General features: G+C 42.3%; 1 protein-coding gene across 1 annotated transcript in view; it reads left to right on the top strand.

Moving 5' to 3' along the window:
- The window catches only part of LIN9 (lin-9 DREAM MuvB core complex component), a 604858-nt gene extending 584533 nt beyond the window's left edge, over positions 1–20325 (top strand). The window contains exons 14-15 of the mRNA XM_086926178.1: positions 8568–8665; positions 18971–20325. Coding sequence (XP_086782304.1) covers positions 8568–8665; positions 18971–19076 — 204 coding nt within the window. The 3' untranslated portion in view covers positions 19077–20325. The remainder of the gene's footprint in view (positions 1–8567; positions 8666–18970) is intronic.
- The last annotated feature ends 560 nt before the right edge of the window (positions 20326–20885 follow it).

The following is a 20885-nucleotide window of genomic DNA, read 5'->3' as shown; positions in this document are numbered from 1 at the left end:
GTCCCTTCCCTTCTTTGTACTCTTTGGGGTTAGGCATTTATCTTGCTTGGATGGAGTGTGTGCTTCTTGTTCACTTATCGATCCTTTTTGGCTTTAGTAAGTGTGGCGTGTAAATGGGGGCATCACTCACTTTCTGTAATAAGATCCATCCCTACCACCCACAGATTGCCTCAGGGTAAGTCTAAAGCTGTTGGCTGTGCTTTAACCATAACTTTTGAGTGCAGTATGAGTGCAGACTGCATTGCTTGTTGGCTCTGTTGTTTTCAGATAGTCCTGTGCATTGCTATCCCCCATCATGCCCACGGGTTAAAATAGCAGACTAAGTACCTAATGTAGAGTTTGGCAGAGATGTTACTCTGCCACAAACATGACCGATAACTTGTTCGCTGTATTAACAAATGCCATTGAATGTAATGCACGTGTATTACCGCAGGTGTTCTATCCGTCATAATTGTGACGGAAAAACCTGTCTACCAAGCTCTTAATTAGGCCCTAAGACTGGCCCCAATTGTTGTACATAGTAGGTTCAACAATGTACAGGCAGCCTATTGGTGGTTTGGGCATAAATCAGTGGACAAAGTTGGTTAGTGTTCAAGACTTGGTGGGTAGTGCACAGCTGTTAATTGTTTAGTGGTGTTTATCTTTGAATTGGCAGTTGCTGATAAAATTAATTTTCCCAACTGATTAGTATATACCAGGAAGCTGGAATGAATGCCAGGTTGGTGGAGAACCTTGCATTGTTGGAAGATTCATTCCAACGCCAGAGAGGCCATTTTAATTAAGCGTTGGAATTCAATGCATCAAGAATTTCCAGTTATGTTATCATTTTCTTGAATTAAGCATGTAAACTGTGCCTTTGGTGGTTCTGCTCGTAGAAGTAAATAAGTGGGGCATGTCTTATAGGCAACAGGATCTATAGTTGGGGTATCCGCAACTATTCTAAATAAAGATTGGTTGTATAGTCCATAGTTTGACGGTCGGAGGCACTATCCATGTGTAATTGATATTATCTTGGTGCATCTATTTGAAGCATGGATTTGGCTCTGAGAATCCTCCGAGGCTTTTGCACATTTACAGCTAGATTCATCATAGTGCCGTTTTGCGAGTCCTTAATAGCGATTATTAAGGAATCGCTAATAAGGACTTGCAAAACGGGATTCATGTAGGAATCGCTAAATAAATTGCGATTCCTACACATTCCTTATTTGCGATTAGCAAATTGCTAATCGCAAATAAAGAATAACTCCCCATTAATTCCTATGGGGCCCATAGGAATGAATGGGGAGTTATTCCTTATTTGCGATTAGCAATTTGCTAATCGCAAATAAGGATGCGATTTCAAGGGTGCCAGGGGTGTCCAAAGGACACCCTTTCGCACCCCTGAAATGTAATCTACATTGGTGTTGCGCGCACACACATGTCCAAAGGACAGGTGTGTTTAACATGCAACTTAGAAAAATGCATTTAAATGCATTTTTCTAAGTTTTCGCTATTTACCACGAGGTTTGACCTCGCTGTAAATAGCGGCCAGAAATAGCGAATTCGCAAATCAAAAATGGTTAATAAATTGCATTTAAGGAATCTTAAATAGAGATTCCTTAAATGCAATTCCTCGCAAATATGCGATTTCGCAATTACCGATTTTTGCATTTGGGATGATGAATCCCAAATGCAAAAATTGCGTTCGCAAAGGGCCAGATTCGCAGAATCTGGCCCTTTGCGAGCCGATTTTTCTTTCATGAATCTAGCTGTTAGTCTCTAGATGTGTTTGGGAAATGCACCTCCTGTGGCTTGCTTTAGCTTATAACCTTTAAAAATGTTTGCCTTGCATCCATAATTCAACAGAAGATTGTTTAAATGAATTGATCTAAAACCCCTCATGCAGGTCAGTGGTGTCCACCTCATTGTGCACTGCTTTAACTGTGGCCCCTTTGAGACTTTATTACGTGATTCCACTCCCTTTTTCCCCCTCTTTACCTCTTATGTGGTGCTTGCTTTTGCCCTTTCTTACAGACTACCATTACAAACTAGCATTATTCAGAAAACCCTTTATGGCCAGAGGCATACCCAATGCCAGCATCATTAACTTCATACATTTGGGCCAAGTTGATCAGTTAATGAAAGCTAATCTGCTTATTGCGTTGTTTTCTCCAAGCGTTTCACTCTACTTGTGTGTTCAAATTGTATGTTTATCTCCAGTCCCAACACAGTCTCTTTACTGATAGCTACAGGATAGTAAAAAACAGAAGTCTCCCTCCAAAACAACTTGTTCCATTGACTGCCAACCTCCAGGCAGCACTTCTGTCACAAGAGGGGAGATAAGGAGGCTGAAACGGAATAGGTACAAACTATTTATGAGAAGCAATTAATGTCCACTCCACACATGTCCTTGGAATGCCTCAGACATTTAGTCATATCTTCTGGGAGTCTCAGTTGGCTTAGTTAATGGACGGTAGTAACATTTTGTGATCCTAAGGGCTCTTCTATTAAGGAAGACCAGCTTTGGGTTGGTATGGATAGCTATTGGTTGGACCATTATTGTCACTCTTGAGGCATAGCTTTTGGGGTTAAAGCTCTTTTGGATATATTTGTCAATATAGCCATTTGATAAGAACACTGTTGACTCTCATTGGCACTGCGTATCGAAAGATACGATCTCTACAGCATAATCCTAGGCTGACAGTGTTTGGTCTTTGAATCATTATCTGATGGGAATACGGGTAATCTGCATTTGTTTTCCCTTTTCGAGATTGGCCTTTGGTCCAGAGCAGGGCTTGATAGTAAGGTAATTAGGAGAAACCCCATTTATATTACTTCGATTTTAAAGACATTGAATGAAACCTTTGTTTTGTGGCTGTGACAATTGTCAATGGGTCGAACCAACTCTACTCTACTCTACTGTATCATCATTGGGTGAAACAAGTGTTTAATATCCCTGATTGGCTTACCATTAGTTGGATCAGACAGTCATTCTTTAGGACTAGATTTGGGAAATGTCCGTGCCACCAAATGTGGTTTCATGTAGAAGTCACACTTTTTTATTTTATTTAAATAAGGATAGCTGTGTATAGAATGTGGTATTCTTAGAACATATTGCTTTGTAGTGCCTTGGCCCATTTTTATAGGTCTAATACCCGTTTTGTTCTTAACTCTGAGTTAGTATTCGTGTTAATTGCAGCCCGTGCACTGTAATTACCATGAATACTAACTCAAAGGCCCACAATCGGCCCGCAGCTATGCACTGTTAAGAAATGAAAAATAGTGTCTCAAACAAGACGTGTGCTTTAGCACACACTGTGCTTGAGACTCTGCTTTTCTTTTCTTAATTGTGCACCGCTGCGGGGCTGATAGTGGTTCTTTGAATTGGTATTCGTGTTAATTGCAGCACCTGTGTGCACGGCAGTTCACATGAATACTATCCCAAAGTGTCACAATTAGCCCTGCAACTGTGCCTTCCCAAAACCCAGAGCCACAGGAATGACCGTTTTTCGCACCGCTCGCGTTTAGAAAAGCGGCGGCGCGAACGATCTTGCAGTATGTGCGCGCTAAATATAGCACATTGAGCGCTTGGGGTGAATTTGTGGGGCGTGCAGGTTATTGGCAACAGTGGTGTCACCCTGCAGTCTGACATCAGCTCCTTTCTTTCCATGTCTTTTGATGTGGAGCCAGAGCTCTGCTCCCAACTTTTACAGCACGGATTCTAAAATGATTTAGATTGTGCAACTCTAGGTTATGTGGGAAATGTGTCCTCACACACCCAAAAGCGATTAGAGAGTGGATGGCGAAACTCCAAATCACTGAGCTTAAGAGTTTACATTCAGGAAGCAGCTTTCGCTCCCACTCCAGGTCGCGGTACTGCTTATGGTCAATGGGCTGATCCTGTGCTAAGTCCTGTTCTCGCTTAAAGTCTAGGGTAAGCCCTCTTACGGTGCTTTTGCAGGCTTCCCCTCCAGCTCCAAGGCCACACAAGTCCCTTCCATACCAGTTCTGCTGCCTTTGGCAGTGCCAGATCTGATCCCTACAACAGTCTCTGACCATGAAGCGACGTCACCCCCTCAGATCTCACCCTATGACGCTATCCTCATCCTCCACAACACCAGTATTACCAGAAGATGTAGGCCCTATTTGGCTTTGATTTTGGCATGGTCAGAAGCACCGTTTTTGTCTTGTATGCCATATGGCATATACGGTCCCTGCAGGGAAACCTCAGGTTCAAGTGAATATATATATATATATATATATATGTGTGTGTGTGTGTGTGTGTGTGTGTGTGTGTGTGTGTGTGTGTGTGTGTGTGTGTGTGTGTGTGTGTGTGTGTGTGTGTGTGTGTGTGTGTGTGTGTGTGTGTGTGTGTGTGTGTGTGTGTGTGTGTGTGTGTGTGTGTGTGTGTGTGTGTGTGTGTGTGTGTGTGTGTGTGTGTGTGTGTGTGTGTGTGTGTGTGTGTGTGTGTGTGTGTGTGTGTGTGTGTGTGTGTGTGTGTGTGTGTATATGTATATATATCGAACAGAATAAATGGACTCCAGGTCATCTGTATTCAAGTATTCTTTATTTTCTTGGTTTTCTTTTCATGTACCTTGCAACACGTTTCGGACAACAGATGCCATTGATCACGCAAGAATTGCTGTGAAAATATATACAAGTGATCTCATATGTGTGTATATATATATATATATATATGTATATGTGTGTGTGTGTATAAGATCAAGAACAGTCCTTTGTTCGAAACGCGTAGGTGAGGAAGTTTTACTGAGATGGATTAAACAGCTTTGAAAACATCCGAGAAGAGTGCGGTGTTCTTTTTGAAATTGCTCGGAAATTACTAACGAGTCTTGTCCTCGACTCGTCACCTGCACCAGCTGGCCGGCCGCTCCTCCTCCAGTAAGGGACGTTTGTTTCGAAAAATATGTGTGTATATATATATATATACACCTTTCAAGGTATATTGATTTTTTCTTGCCGGACTTTGTTAGGGGTCTGAAATTATATGTGCAAGATACAAGTGACTTTCTTAGAAAGATACAGGACTTACTTGTTAGTAGCTCGCTCTTGATGTAGCCAGTTTATACACGTGTATTAAAAACAAAGACGGTATGCGAGCAATTGAGTATTTTCTGCTTAACAGGTCCATTATATACTCTCAACACTGACATGTTGCTTAAAATGTTTATATTCTGCCTAGAAAATAATTTCTTTTTATTTGATGGTAATATGTTCCAGCAGACGCAGGGTGTAGCCATGGGGGCCACCTTCTCCCCCAGTTATGCCTGTTTGTTTATGGGTTGGTAGGAGGAGCTGGTCCTCAGGCAGCAACATGAGAATGTTATATTATAGTGTGGGATGGGGACATTGAAAGTGCTACCGATTTTATTGAAACATGGAATTGTAACAAGGTTAACCTACATTTTACCGCGGAGATAAGTAAGGAAATGGTCACATTCCTTGACATGAAAGTCCAGGTTGTTGAAAATGAACTAACTACTACCCTATATCGGAAGCCTTCATCAGGCAATACACTCTTACATGCTTCCAGCGCGTATCCGGCTGATTTAATCGGGAGCATCCTGTATGGCGCATACGACGGATCTGCAGCAGGGAAGAAGATTGTAATAAGACACAGAGTGAATGCAAAAGCAGGTTTCTTGATAGGGGGTATAATTCAGATGTCATTGAGTCAGCGATTATTAAATCTAAATCGTTGGCTAGGGAGGATTTGTTGAAGTACCAAAAGAAACAGAGCAGTGAGAAATCAAAGGAGGAACCCATAAGACTAATCCTTGGTTTTTCGCGATAAGAGAACCAGATCGGGGAAATAGTCGGAAGAAATTGGCCCATAATCAAGGGCGACCCTGTAATAGGGGGATTACTCCCTAATATGTCATCTATAACTTTTAGGAGAAGTAACAGCATGGGTACTTCTCTGGTTAGAAGCAACTTTGAGGGCAGAAATAAAGGATCTTGGTTAATGGCATTAAAGGGGTTCTTCAAATGCTCTGTATGCAAGGTGTGCCAATATGGTGTTAACACTACTACTTATACCACAGCATTTTGGCCTGCGACATGCAAAATCAATCAACATCTTACGTGTAAGTCGGATTTTGCGGTTTATGTGCTCACCTGCAGTTGGAATTTGAGGTATGTGGGGAGCACTAAACTACCTGTTCATAAGAGGATACTTCAACACATCCGCGCTATTTGCAACAAAGATGACAATTATCCAGCTGCACGGCATTTCCAACATGTCCACAATAGCGATCCAGGACATTTGAAATATTATGCCATAGTGGCCATAATACCGCAGAAAAGAGGAGGGGACAGGGAATCCAAACTGAGGAGATTGGAAACAACATATATCCTGCAGTTTGATCCAAAGTACCCGAAGGGGTTGTTACTGTACACCTTCCTTTAACCATTTGTAAAATATAGTAGGTCAATTGAAGTTATGCTGTAAGAACATCCAAATAGGGAAACAAAGAGAGAAAAAAAGAAGAAAAAACCATATGTTTGCCATGGATGAAATGAGAAACTATTTTTGAGGCGTGTATGAAATTAATTTTAGATTCCACCGATTGTAAATTGATGATTTTTAAAGTGCATGGTAATTTTAGGGTGATGTTATTTATATATTTATAATCTTGGGGATTGATTTTAAAATCATTAAATAGAAAGTATATATATTAATTTATACTTCTGATATTTACAGTGATTTTTGTGGATCAACCATATATGAAATATGAATGGTATATGTTACCGTCCTGGAGCTACTTTGCACTTTAAGAATCCATGCAACATTTGCACAAAATATTAGTCACCTTGCTGCCAAACTGAAATATCTGAATGTGTTAATATATAAAAAAACAAGTTTAATTTATTCACTTCATAATAATTGCACCTTGTTTTGTTAGGCACTTGTATTATTTATATTGATTATACGTGGTTGGAAACTTGAGTATTTGGAGCATTTAAGCTGTTATTACAATAATTTTTATGTGAATCTCATGTCAGGATTTTCCTTGATAATATCTTGGTAATCTGGAGATTCTTGGGTCATAAATATTATGGGCATAATATGCATAGAACTTTTATTTGACCCAGTTAATGTACTGACATTCAAGACTTTTTACGATGTCTACTCATTGGCTGCACTGCACTGGCACTTTAAAAAGCGATTGGAAATGCCTGTAAACTGTCATGTGATCAAGGGAGGGATCTCCCGAAACGCATTATGGCGGCACTGGCTGAGTAAAGAATGCACTGAAAATATCGGGTCCCCGTCTGTCCGTGAGAAATTTGGAGTGAAGGCGTGTTGAGTGATATATATATATATATATACTCTCGCACATCATTTCTTGGCAAGGACGCAAAAATAGACAGAGAATCATGGAGCCCATTTTGCTGCTATATATTGATATACAGCACACACCCTTCATAGACGGGTGGCATGCACCACTTCAATGTATTTGATTGCCCTCATAATAGGTGATTTGATATTATTGTGTCCAAGTTTGTAGTGGGAGGCTAGCTCGTGTCCGATGGGAGAGGTATATCATTTAACAAATTCACTAGGTTAATATTATCAATCCCTTCACCAACATGTGAAGGGATTGTTTTTTTTGGTACTCTTCTTTAGAATGTTTAACTGCCTAATGCTGTTGCAATCTTGGTGTTCGTTACAATGTCAGTTTTAAACCCTAGAGAAGCGAGTCAACTTGGTATGGGTGTGACTTAAACTGCAGTTCAAAATAACCACGATATGCAAGGAACGCAGCACTAAAAACATGGTTTGATCAGGTGTCTGTTGGTGTAAGTGAATTATGTGAATTGTTAATATGATCACTTCAGTTCATTATTTCATTTAGTGTAAGCTGACACGTGAAAATATAAACTGGTTGTTCGAAAGCTCTCCCAGCATAACCACAGAGAATTGCACGTATATGGCTCCTTTCAGGCTTTCCTTCACAATTAGATTGTTTTCTTTTTCAGCTAACAAGGTAAATATTAAGTCCGTATAGCCGAATGGAACTGCATGATCTCCCCATTGCGTCTTATACTCTCCCTTGGACACATGCTGTATTTGTATTTAATCTACAGGGTGTACAACTCTCAAGGTCTGGTAATTGTCACAGCACATGCAGCCATTGCTCATGAAGTCCTAATTTTCTACAACAATAGCGTAATGTAACACATGCATTTGTAAAATGCATTTTCACCCCTTTGGGGATCTTGGCTCAGAATATCTGGTATTGATAGTTCCCCAACTCAGTTATACTCATTTTATTAACCTCAGAAGAATCAAGGACTGAATGGATCCATTGGGATTTGTATCTGTGGCAATGGGGTCAAATACAGGTTTATGCAGTAGATACATTAGTCCATTGAGCCTCCAGACCCGGCTGTAAACTTCTATTTGCCTCTATTGCTTTGAAATATCACTGGCAGTAGGTTGTCGTTGGTGAGAGAAGCATAACATTAACACTTGATTAGTCTTCTACTAACATCATACCACATGCTAGGCTTTTAAGACTGAAACTTGAGTTCAGCTTTATGAAATGCCTTTTCCTTCTTTACAGTGTCTAGCCGAGGGAGGTGATCTAAACTCTTTTGAATTCAAATCACTGACTGATTCAATAAATGACATCAAGAGTACGATAGATGCTTCCAATATCAGGTAAGCCTGTGTCTTTATTCCCAGTCAATGCTCTGTGCATATAACTGCAGAACTATTAGTAATGTGTTTTTTTTATTATTAACATCACACAAGGTGGGCCTTTAAAAAAAAAAACACAATATTGTCTTCAGGTTTTTCTATGGTGTTCATTTAGCAGTTCTATTCCTCAGACGCAAGTTGCTTGGTCAGAAACTCTCAGATGTGAGAATCCTTTAAGGCATTGAGGGCCAGTGTGATCTACCCTCCTAGGAGAGGGAATTGGTTGGTGGGTCACTCAAATCAGACCAACGTAAAAACATCCCCACTGGACTTTCAGAGGCACCAATTGCCGGAAGTGATTGGAACTCTGATTAGTTATATCGTGAATGCAATGATGGAATGCTTGAAAATATAGTTTCCGCATAGATGAGAACAGTGCGAGTGAGCTGAGAAATATGCCCTTACTTGGCTTACGAAAGACCAATCTGTGGGCCTTTTCAGTTTGGCAGTCTATGTCCCAGTGGCTAAGCTGAGAAGACTAGTATTTAATAGTTCAGTATCTTGTGTATCTCACCTTTTCCCCTCTGGAATACCTAAAACTCAAAGGTTAATCTGATGCATACTGTTCTCAAAATCTTTCAATTTATAGACCTTATTTTTCAATGTGACATCATGCTGGTGAACTTCATTTTGGGCAACTTGTGTGGTCTGCAGGAGGCTAGCAGATCACAACTGTCATTTAATCAACCATGTAGGCGGTCCATACGTAGTATAACATGAATTTCAAAGTGTAAAGTCTTTATAGCAAGAGACACCTTCTTATATTCCTTTCTGTGATGTAGCTCATAGTTAACAGAAATGGAGGGGTGCCCTTGTGGCCACACCTATTGTCCATTCTTCAGTACTTACGCTAGAACGTGCCTTCCCTTATCTCTCTTATCCATCGACTGCTCTCTTCAACCTAAAGAAGATTGATTGGCAGATAAATGAGCAGTCAAGATGGAAAGAGGCAACGGGCAAATTAACAATAGTGAGCGCAATTCCGGTGTCTCCATCCACCTGCAGTGCATTCGTTGTAGTAAGTTGTTATCCCTTCTGTGTCACTGGGTAGTTCACCCTCTTGAGGGCCAGCAGTGATGTCCAGGCAACTCAGTAACTCAGTTTGCTCAGTTTATTCTACCCAATCCTGGTTGCCTATGTGATGAGACTTTCTTGTGTGAAAAAGAAATCCCCCTACCCCTTCACTTGTTTCTTATTAGACAGGGTTTCTGTATTAAGTTCATAGTCTGTCTCCGAAAAGAAAGTAAGACAACAGGTTTTCGATAAGCCTGAAAGAGAGAAGAAACCTTTCAGCATCTCATGCCTCTCCTGACACACCCCATGAGCTAGGGTGTTGCCATCCTGAGCTATTTAAACTCAGGAAACGTAAGTGGGAGAAGCAGGTAGTAAAACCTCACTTGTTTTGTTAAAACGCACTAGGTTAAGACCCCAAACTACTATCCTCAACAGCTTTCAATGCCGTCTGAGATTCTGAAATGGGCCCTGCTAGTGAGACCAGCTTTGTATCACCAGCAGCCTCTGCAAGGGAATTGGGATCAGCAGGAATACGTTGATGGGCACCTATAGAGTAACGGGTCTCGGAAATTATAGTTTAATGAGGCCAGGAGAAGTACTGGAAATGTGATTAGAGACTGTATCCAAGCTACTGCCTACAACAGATGCCAAATTTGATTGTGATGTGATAGTTCCTATGAGTTGGCCAAAATGATTTAAATCCAAACTAGTATCACGCGAGGTCCCTTTAGACGGAGCAGGTGCTCCCTTTAGACGGAGCAGGTGCTCCCTTTAGACGGAGCAGGTGCTCCCTTTAGACGGAGCAGGTGCTCCCTTTAGACGGAGCAGGTGCTCCCTTTAGACGGAGCAGGTGCTCCCTGAGGGCCTACCGTTATAATTTTGACAGTCAACTATAGTGTTTTGTAGGGAACCCATAGCAATGCATGTTGGTCAGCTTTATCATTTGATGTGGTATGACTCACGTTTGGCAAACATTTTTTTACCTGTGAACCTGATTGGCCGTCGCCTTGACTGACAGTTGCAAAATACACTCCATCACCTCTTCCAGTTCAGGTAACACTTGTTTCATCATGTTGCTCCCAACAGCTCAAAAGCAGGATTGGACTTTCTGTGCCTGGGCTCTTTGGGCGCCATACTGACTGACTTACCAGAGACGTCTGAGCCAATACGGCCTCTAGCCAGCCCCCTGGTTTGTCAATGTGGACGGGCTCCTCCACCTGCAATCTGTACCCATTGGGGTCTTCCACAAGGGCTGGCATTCCAGACTTCCGCTGCAGCATGCAAGTGCGCCCACCAACCAGGTGGGTAGCTTACAGACGCCTTAAAGCAGAAATACAGTGAGCCAAATGCTGCAAGAGGGAGATTCATCGAAGACTCGGATACAGAGCTGATCACCCACGCTGGAGGAGTTGAGTCAGCCAGTCAAGCCGATCCAGATAAAGGCATATCCACATAGACAAACTATCTGGGGGTGGGAGTAGCCTCAGCCCTAATTTAGTTCTCCATGATAGAAAAAATGACAAACTAACTTGGTTCCATTTGTGCCCATAGTGCCAACTCGAACAGAATCAACCCTGTGCCACCATCTTGATTCACCACAAGACCATTGGAAATAAGCACACCATTGCTTTCAGAGGTTCGAGACACCTTTCTGTTATGAGAAGACAGGAGTATCCTGTCTTTAAAGAATAATTTATATGGTTTTCCAAAGCATGGATATTTTATTAATTTGCAGCTAACAAATTTTCTCTAAAATGTATCCACCATTGAGGGTAGGTATGGCCCCTAATGAATTTTAGGAAAGCTTTATCAACGCACCAAGATAGTGGTTTATCTGCGTGTTATATCACATTTTTCAAAAATGTAAGGAGCAGGCTTATTTTCAATTATTTGGCTAGTAAATGGGCGCAAAAATGGGGTACGGAGGTATCTTCTATGGATATTGCAGAAACTAATTGCCTTTCTCACCATTTCTCATCTTGAAGCCCACTCTTTTAAAGCTCTGGAGGATCTGTGTTATGCACCACATAGATTAAATAATTGGGTCCTTAGACATACATCAGTTTGCTTCCATTGTCGAAGTGTGGAGGCTGATATGGCTCATGTCTTTGTGGCCTGCCAGGTAATTTAATTATATTGGGGACAAGTGTTTCACCTACTAAAAAGCCTACTAGCATTGACTATTCATCTGGATTCTAAGATAACTAGGCTAGGCTGCTCGCCTAACATATCGCCAAACTTCACCAAGGTTTGTTACTTCACTTTTATTGTGGCTAAGTTTGAGATTGCAAAGGCTTGGCTACAGAGGACCCATGTCTGGGCATACCCTGCCAACTTAGGGCGAACAAAGCAATACCGGTCCAGTGTAGACTTGGCTTGGCAGTTCGGGCTGGACTGTTCCCGTGATTTGCATATGGCCTTGTCTGAACTGGGGTGGTGGAGTGAGCTAAAGAATTGATGATGGATTAAACCCAGATCAGTTGACTGGGGGTGAGTATTTGATTAGCTCAAACGCTCCGTCCATCATCCTCTATGGTATTGCTTTGTTCGCCCCGAGTTGGCAGGGTATGCCCAGATGTGGCTCATTTGATCACTTTGCCACTGGATTCAAGCTAGCCTGGCTGATGAGGGTTATGAACCCGAAACCAGTCCCAGGATGCTTGTTTCCTGTCCAGGGAAGACCTGGCTTGACAGTTTGGGCTGGACTGTTCCCATGAGGCACAGGGGCAGACTGATTTGCATATGGTCATGTCTGAACTGGGGTGTGCTCTCTGAATAACCTGGGGCCTATTTATCTGGCACAAACTCAGCAGGCTCCGCTTCATTGTTAATCTGACTCCCCTTCTGACCCAACCCTGGATATTTGCAGATTCTGTTGCCCCTGAGCTTAACAAGCTTCTTAATTGTTTGTTGGAGTCCACAGAGGTTACTACTTGTTGGACGGAGGTTAAAGTTATCCATTTATCCCGCTCTAAAAAAATTTTTTTTTAAAGTCTGTGGATCCTGCCGTCTTGTCCAACTATTGCCCCATCTCTGTTACCTGCAAAATGCTGGAAAGGTTTGTTAATCAGTTTTCCAACTATTTGGAGACAGATAGCATCCTTCATCTTACTCAGTCTTTCATCCGCAGCACAGCACTGAAACCGCCGTCCTGGTGATGAAAACAATTAAATCCGTTTTCAGTGAGGTGAAAATGCGCTGCTCTGATTTTGCTTGGTCTGTCTGCGGCTTTTGATAACGTGTCCCATACAGTTCTACTGTAGCAGGTGGGCGAGATAGGTATTGGTGGTTTAGTCTGGTGTTGGTTTAAATCCTTCCTGGAAGGAAGAGAACAAGAGGTATGGATTGCTCTTTATTCCTTATTTGGGAAGATTATTGTGTATGGAGTGGCACACGGCCCTTCCCTGAGCCCCACTTTACTTAACATCTACATGGCGCCATTAGCCGATCTTATTGAATCCCATGGTCTGTGACCATTTGTATGCTGACAACACTCAGCTGCTCCTCGCTTTTGATTGTATTGCCACTAACAAGGTATCCTTCGCTGCTGCCTGAAAGAGGTTTTACATCGGATGCTTAAGAGTCATCTCCAGTGCAATGCCGATAAAACGGATTTTTGTTTTGTTTGGGAAGGCCGGAGAGCTTATAGCTTGGCTAGTGAGCTTGCCTGTACAGTTGTAGCGCTGAGATTCTCTCTGGAGTAGCTGCGTGTTTAACAAATCTCCTCAATCATTCCTAGGCAGAGAAAACCCTCCGATGCCTCACTCCCTTTGCTGCTCCTCATTTTCCTTGATTAGTTAAAGGGCAGGCCCCTGAAAACCTGTTTTCCCTTCCCATTTTCCTCCCAAACGTTTTGCTCTACACCTCCTGCTCTACACCTCCACTGCCATGTTACCTACCCTTGTTGTTAAACATTTTTCCTTCTACACTAACATTTTTGTAGCCCCTGCAAACTCTACAGCCAGATCACTGCGAATATAGAAAAAAGACTGGCGCAAAATACATTTGCTTTATTCATTATACACACTGTTCAAGGTTCTAATTTTTAACAGATTGAATGTATTTATTTATTTTGAAGGTTTTATAGTGCGCAAACAAGACCCTTGTGGGTATTCGAGCACTTTACAGGCATGTTTTCTGAAACCAACAGTTCAGTGAAAGTATGCAATGGTAATATTAGTTATATACTAAGTTCAATTAACGAATAGTTCAGTGAAAGCACACAATTGTGTTATTAGTTATAGACAAAGTTCACGTGAATTTAGATAAGAGAATAGATTTCACTTCTTTATTGAAGGAGATAAAAGATGGGTTAAGTCTAGTTTCTGAAGGAAGTGCATTCCAAATCCTGGACACCATACCCAAGAAGAACCAGACATAAGTTTTCTTATTGGTGAATTGTTGTGGTTTCAGTTGAAGGTTACTGGAGCTCCTAGAGGATCAGTTGCCACAAGAGAGAACCAGTCTCTGAGCCAGGTAACTTGAAGTGTTGTGATGTATGGCCTTGTATGTCATACATGCGATTTTTAGGTGGATCCTGGGGCTGAGGGGCTGTAAGGTCAGGGGAAATGAGACAGTTTTTTATTTTGAGCCAGTGATGAGTCTAGCTGCTGTGTTGATTTAAACTTTTAGGGGGGCAGTCGTTGATCTACCTGATTGATTGTTACAGTTCCTATTATGTCTGGAACAATATATATATTCCCCAGATCCGGTATGTACTGGGTAGGGATTATTTGTTTTATCCAATGTTTCTGCCTGGTTAGGCTTTCAGTAAGGGATACCTTTCATCTGGTGCCAACCGGTCTGGGATTATCTGTGTTCCTCTTCCTGTTGTGTTTCTGAAGAGGGCCTCATCTGGAAGTACAGGATGGTATGTTCCCATGAGGTGCAGTGTCAGTACTAATTTGCTTAAGATAGGCATCTGTCTGGAGTGACTGACACCATATGTGATAAACTATGAATCTGAATGATACCCAGAGCAATTGCCAGTTGTTTGCATGCATACCTTTAATCTCCTTCATTGTGTTCCACTTCATCTTGCGCAAAGTGTTAATTTGAAAGAAATGTATGTCATAGATGATTCAGTCACACAATGTCCCATTTGTTTTTCCAGTCTTTTTTGCAAGGCGATATACATGGTCTTTCTGTTTTTCCAAATCTTCTCTATCACTACCTCTTTTCGATTCGCTTCTTCTGAGGTTCATCCTGGTTATTGGCGGTGTCTTAGCGAGCCCTGTCCAAATTGAATACTCAAGGAGGAAAATGTATTTTCTACATAGTATATCGGCTGGAAAAATCCATCTTTGCCACATAATGTTCAACTTTTTAATTCAGTTCAGCCACATGTGCTCTATTTAAATGGACAACCGTCTTTAGGTCTGGTTTGCTAGACCACTTGGGGACATTCAGAAAGCTGACCTAGGAATGCATTCCACCCATTGCTTTACATAGGTTTTGTGGTTTGTAACTCGCATTTTCTGGCTTACTATTTGCTGGCTTTATTTGCTTTAGGCTGTCCAGCTTGAGTTTGTCCCTCCTGCTGCTCAAACATGTTTACTGTATTCTTCCACGAACTCACTTTCGGAAAACAGGCCTTTAAATCTTGGTCTTATCTTGTCACATTTGATGCACATTCAAAGGCAGAGGTCAAATGTCAAGCTCTCTCTTCTGAGGGAGCTTGGTGTGTACATTTCTTTCTCTGACTTCAAAGTGAGAGGATTTATGTGACAATCCTGCTGAGTATCCATGTAAGAGAAGAGGGTGTGCGATATTTTTTTTCTATCACACAAAAAAATTAACTGTGCTGATGTATCAGAATTAATACAAATGAAGCACATTTGTGTAATTGTGAAGTATGGTGGAAACAAATATTTGAATACGATAAAAAAAAACGCATCAATACACTAGGCGATGACATTTGCACACATTATCGTTTGTGTGCAGTAAACAGTATTTCAATGCAAACGTAATGGTCACTTCAGTTTAAATGTGTTGTCTGTAATGGCAGTGTGCTACCACACCATGCATACTCCATACTACGCCACTCCACTCCCTTCCACTCTACTCCCTTCCACACCATTCCATTCTACGACACTCCACGGCAGGCCACTCCACTTCCCTTCACTCTAAGACACTCTACGACACGCCATGCCACTCCAATCTAGGACACTCACTCCCCTGCACAGTACGTCACTCCACTCCACACACCCCACTCCAATCCAATCTATCCCACTCCCCTCCTATGTACCCCACTCCAGTCCAATCTGCCCCACTCCACCTACCCCTCTCCAATGTACCCACACCAATCTACTCCACCACACTCTAGTCCAATCTGTCCATACTTTACTATGATACCCTCTCCACTCCAATCTACCCCTCTTCACTATAATCTACCCCATCTACAACCTACCCATCTCCAGCCCAATCTACCCCATTGCAATCTACTCCAGTCTACCCCACCCCACTCAGTCTAACCCAATTAACTCCACCCCACCCCACTAATTCTACCCCACTCTTCCCCAGTCTATCCCACTACACTCTTCCCCACCCCAATTTACCCCAACCTCCTGACTCCAGTCTACCCCACTCCACTATAGTCTCTCACAGTCCAGTTAACCTGACTCCACTCCAAATTCCACTGCAATCTATCCAACTCCTCTCCAATCTACTCCACTCTGGTCTACCCCACTCCAATCTACCATATCTGCCCCACTACAATCTACCAAAATCTATGCCACTACAATCTACCATAATTTATCCCACTGCAATCTACCATAATCTATCCCACTACAATCTACCACACTCTGCTATAATCTACCACACTCCACCCCACCCACTCAACTACAATCTCCCCCAATTTACCCCCTCCACCCCAATCTACCCCATTCCACAGGCACTGCAATCTACCCGACCCCACTCCAATCCACTCTGCACTCTCTAATCTACCCCACTCCATTCCAATGTACCCTACCCGAATCCACTCAATACACCCCACTGCATCCTAATCTACCCCACTCCACTTGCCCCCAGTCTCTCACTCCACTCTACTCCACTCCAATCTATCCAACTGCACTCCACCCCACTCCACTGTACCCCAATCTAGCCCACTCCAATCCACCCAATGTAATCCACTCCACCCCAGTTTACTGCACTCCATTACACTCTACCCAATCTACTCCAGTCTACCACATACTACCCAAATCTAACCCACTCCGCCCCCACTTTAATCTACTCTAGCCCACTCCACCCCAAACTACCCTACTCCAATCTACCCCATCCAGACCACCACATTCTAATCTACCCCACTCCAATGTACTCCATTCCAATGTACCCAACACTACTCCAATCTACCCCTCTCCCCCTAATCTAAACCTACTCCACTCTACCCCAATATACCCCAAACAAGACGACCCCACTTCTCACTACAATTTACACCTCTCCACTACACTCCCCCACTTCACTCCAATCTATCCTACCATAATCCATTCAATTTATCCAACTCAAATCTACACCAATTTACCCTAATCTACCCCACTCCAATCTTCTCCTCTCCACTCCAATCTACCACAATCCACCTTCACCCCACGTTTCCACAATCTGGCCCTCGCCACTCCAATCAACCCCAATATAGACCATTCCACTCTTGCCTGAACTACCCCACCCCAATCTACCCCAGTTCAATTTACCCCAGTTCAATCTCCCCCACATTCCAATCTCCCCCACTCCACACTATCCCCTCTACTTCCCTCCAATCTACTACACTCTACCCCAATCTACCCAACCCATCCCATCCCACCCCACCCCACTCCAATCTTCCCCACTCCCCCAATCCAAACCTACTCCACTCTAACCTACCCCACTCCAAACTACCCCAATCTTCCTCCACTCTGTGATAACCCTACTCCATTCCCATCTACATGACTGGGGTCACTCCACTCCAATCTACCCCAATATATTCCACTCCACTTCAGCCTATTCCTTTACAGCCCAATCCACTCTACTCCAGTCTACCCTAATCTACTCCACTCTACCCCCCTCCAATCTACCCCCTCCACCCCAATCTATTCCAATTCAATCTATCTCACTCCAATCTACCTCATATATACCACTCCACTGTAGCCTAGTCCACCCTGATCTACCCTACTCTAACCTACCCCACTCCAATCTACCCCAATCTACCCCTCCCATCTACTCCACCCCCTCTAATCTACCCCCACCACCCCAATCTACCCCAATACAATCTACCACTCTAATATACCTAACTCCGCCACTCCAATTTGCAAAACTCTACCCCACTTCACCCAAATGTACCCCATTCCATTCTACCCGAATGTACCCTACTCCAATCTACCCCACCCCACCCCACCCCACTAACGTTTGGCCATGCTGAACAGCAGCCACACTTGTGTACATAATAACTAAACCACATTGCCAAAGCCAATAGATGTTGCGTAGGCGAGATCTATTGACTTTGTCAATGCATGTTATTTCAAGTTACTTTCTGTCACTCTGCTAACCCACCCATCTGTGTTGAGTTTCAGCTCAATTCTACCGACAATGGACATGGGGTGTAGGAGTGACAGAAGGTTTTCCTGCACTCAAATTAAAATGTAACTTTTGCCTTTAGAATTGCATAATTACCAACAGCGCTAATCCAGGAGCCTCAAACTGCTAAAGAATTGCTGACATTTGCTCTCAAACCTGTTTGATCTAAAGTCTAGGCTGTAAGAAAATAAATTGTGTATAATCTCAATCAAAAGACTGCTGGTGCCTTCTGTGAGCAACTGTACCCCTTTATTGTTTTTTTAAACACATTTTTATTGCTTTTGAGAGAAACCAGGTTCCTGGTACAATAGGAAACAGACACACAATCAAATGCTGAGCTGCCCATTCAATCTGGGAGCTTCTTAATTACAAATGACATGCTCTATAAGAAATCCTAAGGCATATTGGGCATTACTCCTGAAAACTGAATTGCCAAGAGTCCTCTTTCCAGCCAATTAGTTAGAACTGACTAAACCGACATGAAAGCATCAGTTTACATTAGTCTTGTTCCTGGGTCAATAATTGCTTTTGTGATAGTGACCGATTGGGTTTAGGTTTGCCTATTTTACCTTCAGCAGTCAGCACATCCAACCGGGTATAACACAACAAGGTTACTCCCCCCAGTTAGCATTAATTTGATGCATGCAATATATTGTGATAAGCTTTCTAATTTGTGTCTAATTGTGTTTTCTTATTCCATCCATCTAGTTGTTTTCAAAACAATGTGGAGATCCATGTCGCACATATTCAGAGTGGCCTGAGTCAGATGGGAAATTTGCATGCATTTGCAGCTAATAACACCAACAGAGACTGAAAGGACAGACTTCATTGTTGCAATTGTGCTGCACATACTCTGGGAATTTCTTTACTTTGAGGCTTATGGCGCCAAATATTGAGTCATGGTTGAAAAGGAGATAACGAAAGAAGATCAAAGTTCTCTTTTGTTCCTTGGAGATCTTCTCTGCCTCAGGAGAAATTGGAGTTCCTGACCAAGCATTAAGTTCTCATTCTTGTTCCTTCGTTTTGCAATGCCTACCGTTTTAGCAAGTATGTTTCTTAATTATTCATGACGTAGGAGTGCCTACCTTCATTGGAAAACAAAATGGAAAATAGATTGGAGACACCCTATAGTTCTGTATTGTTGCAGAATGGCCAGGAGAGGCAGAGCTTGTGCATCAGTCACCAGTGGGATTTGCTCGCAAGTTGAAGCAAAGAAGAGTGTCTGAGTAATGGAAATGGGAACTGTGTATGTGCTGTTGATGTTGGAAAGAAAGAGACCATGGACGACACTTGTGTAGGCAACGGGTATCAGTAATTTTCTGATAAACTTACAAGGAAACATTACCATTTTTGGCTATCAAAGGAAAGTAGCCAAGATCTCCCAAGACAAAAGCTACATTTTAAGATGTAGCTTTCTCCCATTACCTCCCTCAGCCCCCTTTCAGGGCTAACCATTCTTGACTTTGTTTTGCTCTTCGCTACAGTTATGCAAAAGACTCTGAAATAAGAGACCATTTTCTTTATTTGCACACGTTTTAAGCTAAACAGCTTGTTGCTGTCGCCCAACATTCAGTCATTGAATGGGACGAAGAAAGTGCTTTTATATAGAAAGATGCATAAAACCCCAGGACAACCAGTGTTCGGAACTGAAAAGTGTACAAACTAGCATAAAAGTGTATCCTGGAATGTCCATCTTGTAAAAAAGTGTGTATTGGATTGTTTGTTTAATATAGAATATTAAAGGCTTCAGTGTAATAAACTGTTTTCCAATTTGGAGTTTAGAAGATAGCTGTAGAGGTGTTTCAATTCTTTTAGATGCCTCATGAAATGGGGTTTTTTATATGTTAATGTATAAAGAAAATTTAAAACGGAATTATTTTCAATTTGAAAATTTTGTATAGTTTAAAAGAAAGGCTTATGTATCTTTTGTTGGTGTTGTGCCACTGCAAACTCTTAGCACAGAATTTGTATTTACATAAACCTGTTACGTTAATTAAGAAGTTCATAAATCTTTTATTCTCACTGAAATTTGTAATTCAGAATAAAATTGCCTAAAAAACTGGTCAATGATTTTCAGAAACATAATTGCAACATGATGAGTGAAGGATACGTCCAGTAAGGCGAGTCCAATTAAAAGCTGCCCATCTGAAAGAGACTATTAGTTAGAGATTCCTTACCTTAGAATTACCGCCAGGCGTCAGACTGGATCTAGAGCAATGTTTTTGTGGCGGTACCCCTGTGCATCGATAGGTGGTTTCGGTTGACTCCAAGTTCGGCACTGGGCTGACGTCCGTTCTTTCTTTTTTCGCGCCAGCCAGCGCAGATCCGGACAGAGTGGTATCTCTAGTCACTTTTTGACTACTATTTTTAAACTTTTGTTGACTTCTTTTCGAGTCGTATTGACTCCTGGTGCACACAGGGATGTCACGTCGGATCAGCTTCAAGGCTTGTTACTCCTGTCACAAATTGATGTTGGTTACGGACCCACACCTCGTGTGCCTTTGTTTTCTGAAGCGTGACCACAACCCGAAGTTGTGCTCCAACTGCCGGGCCGTGAACCGGAAGTCTTTGCGGGAGCGGTCCCGCAGTGGTGTTGCGTAGAGCGGCTGAGGCCTTGAACCTT

The sequence above is a fragment of the Lissotriton vulgaris genome, chromosome 6, assembly GCF_964263255.1.
Source record: "Lissotriton vulgaris chromosome 6, aLisVul1.2, whole genome shotgun sequence".
In the NCBI taxonomy this organism is placed as follows: domain Eukaryota; kingdom Metazoa; phylum Chordata; class Amphibia; order Caudata; family Salamandridae; genus Lissotriton; species Lissotriton vulgaris.
Note: the sequence above shows the minus strand (reverse complement) of the source record. Positions and strands in the feature narration are given on the sequence as shown.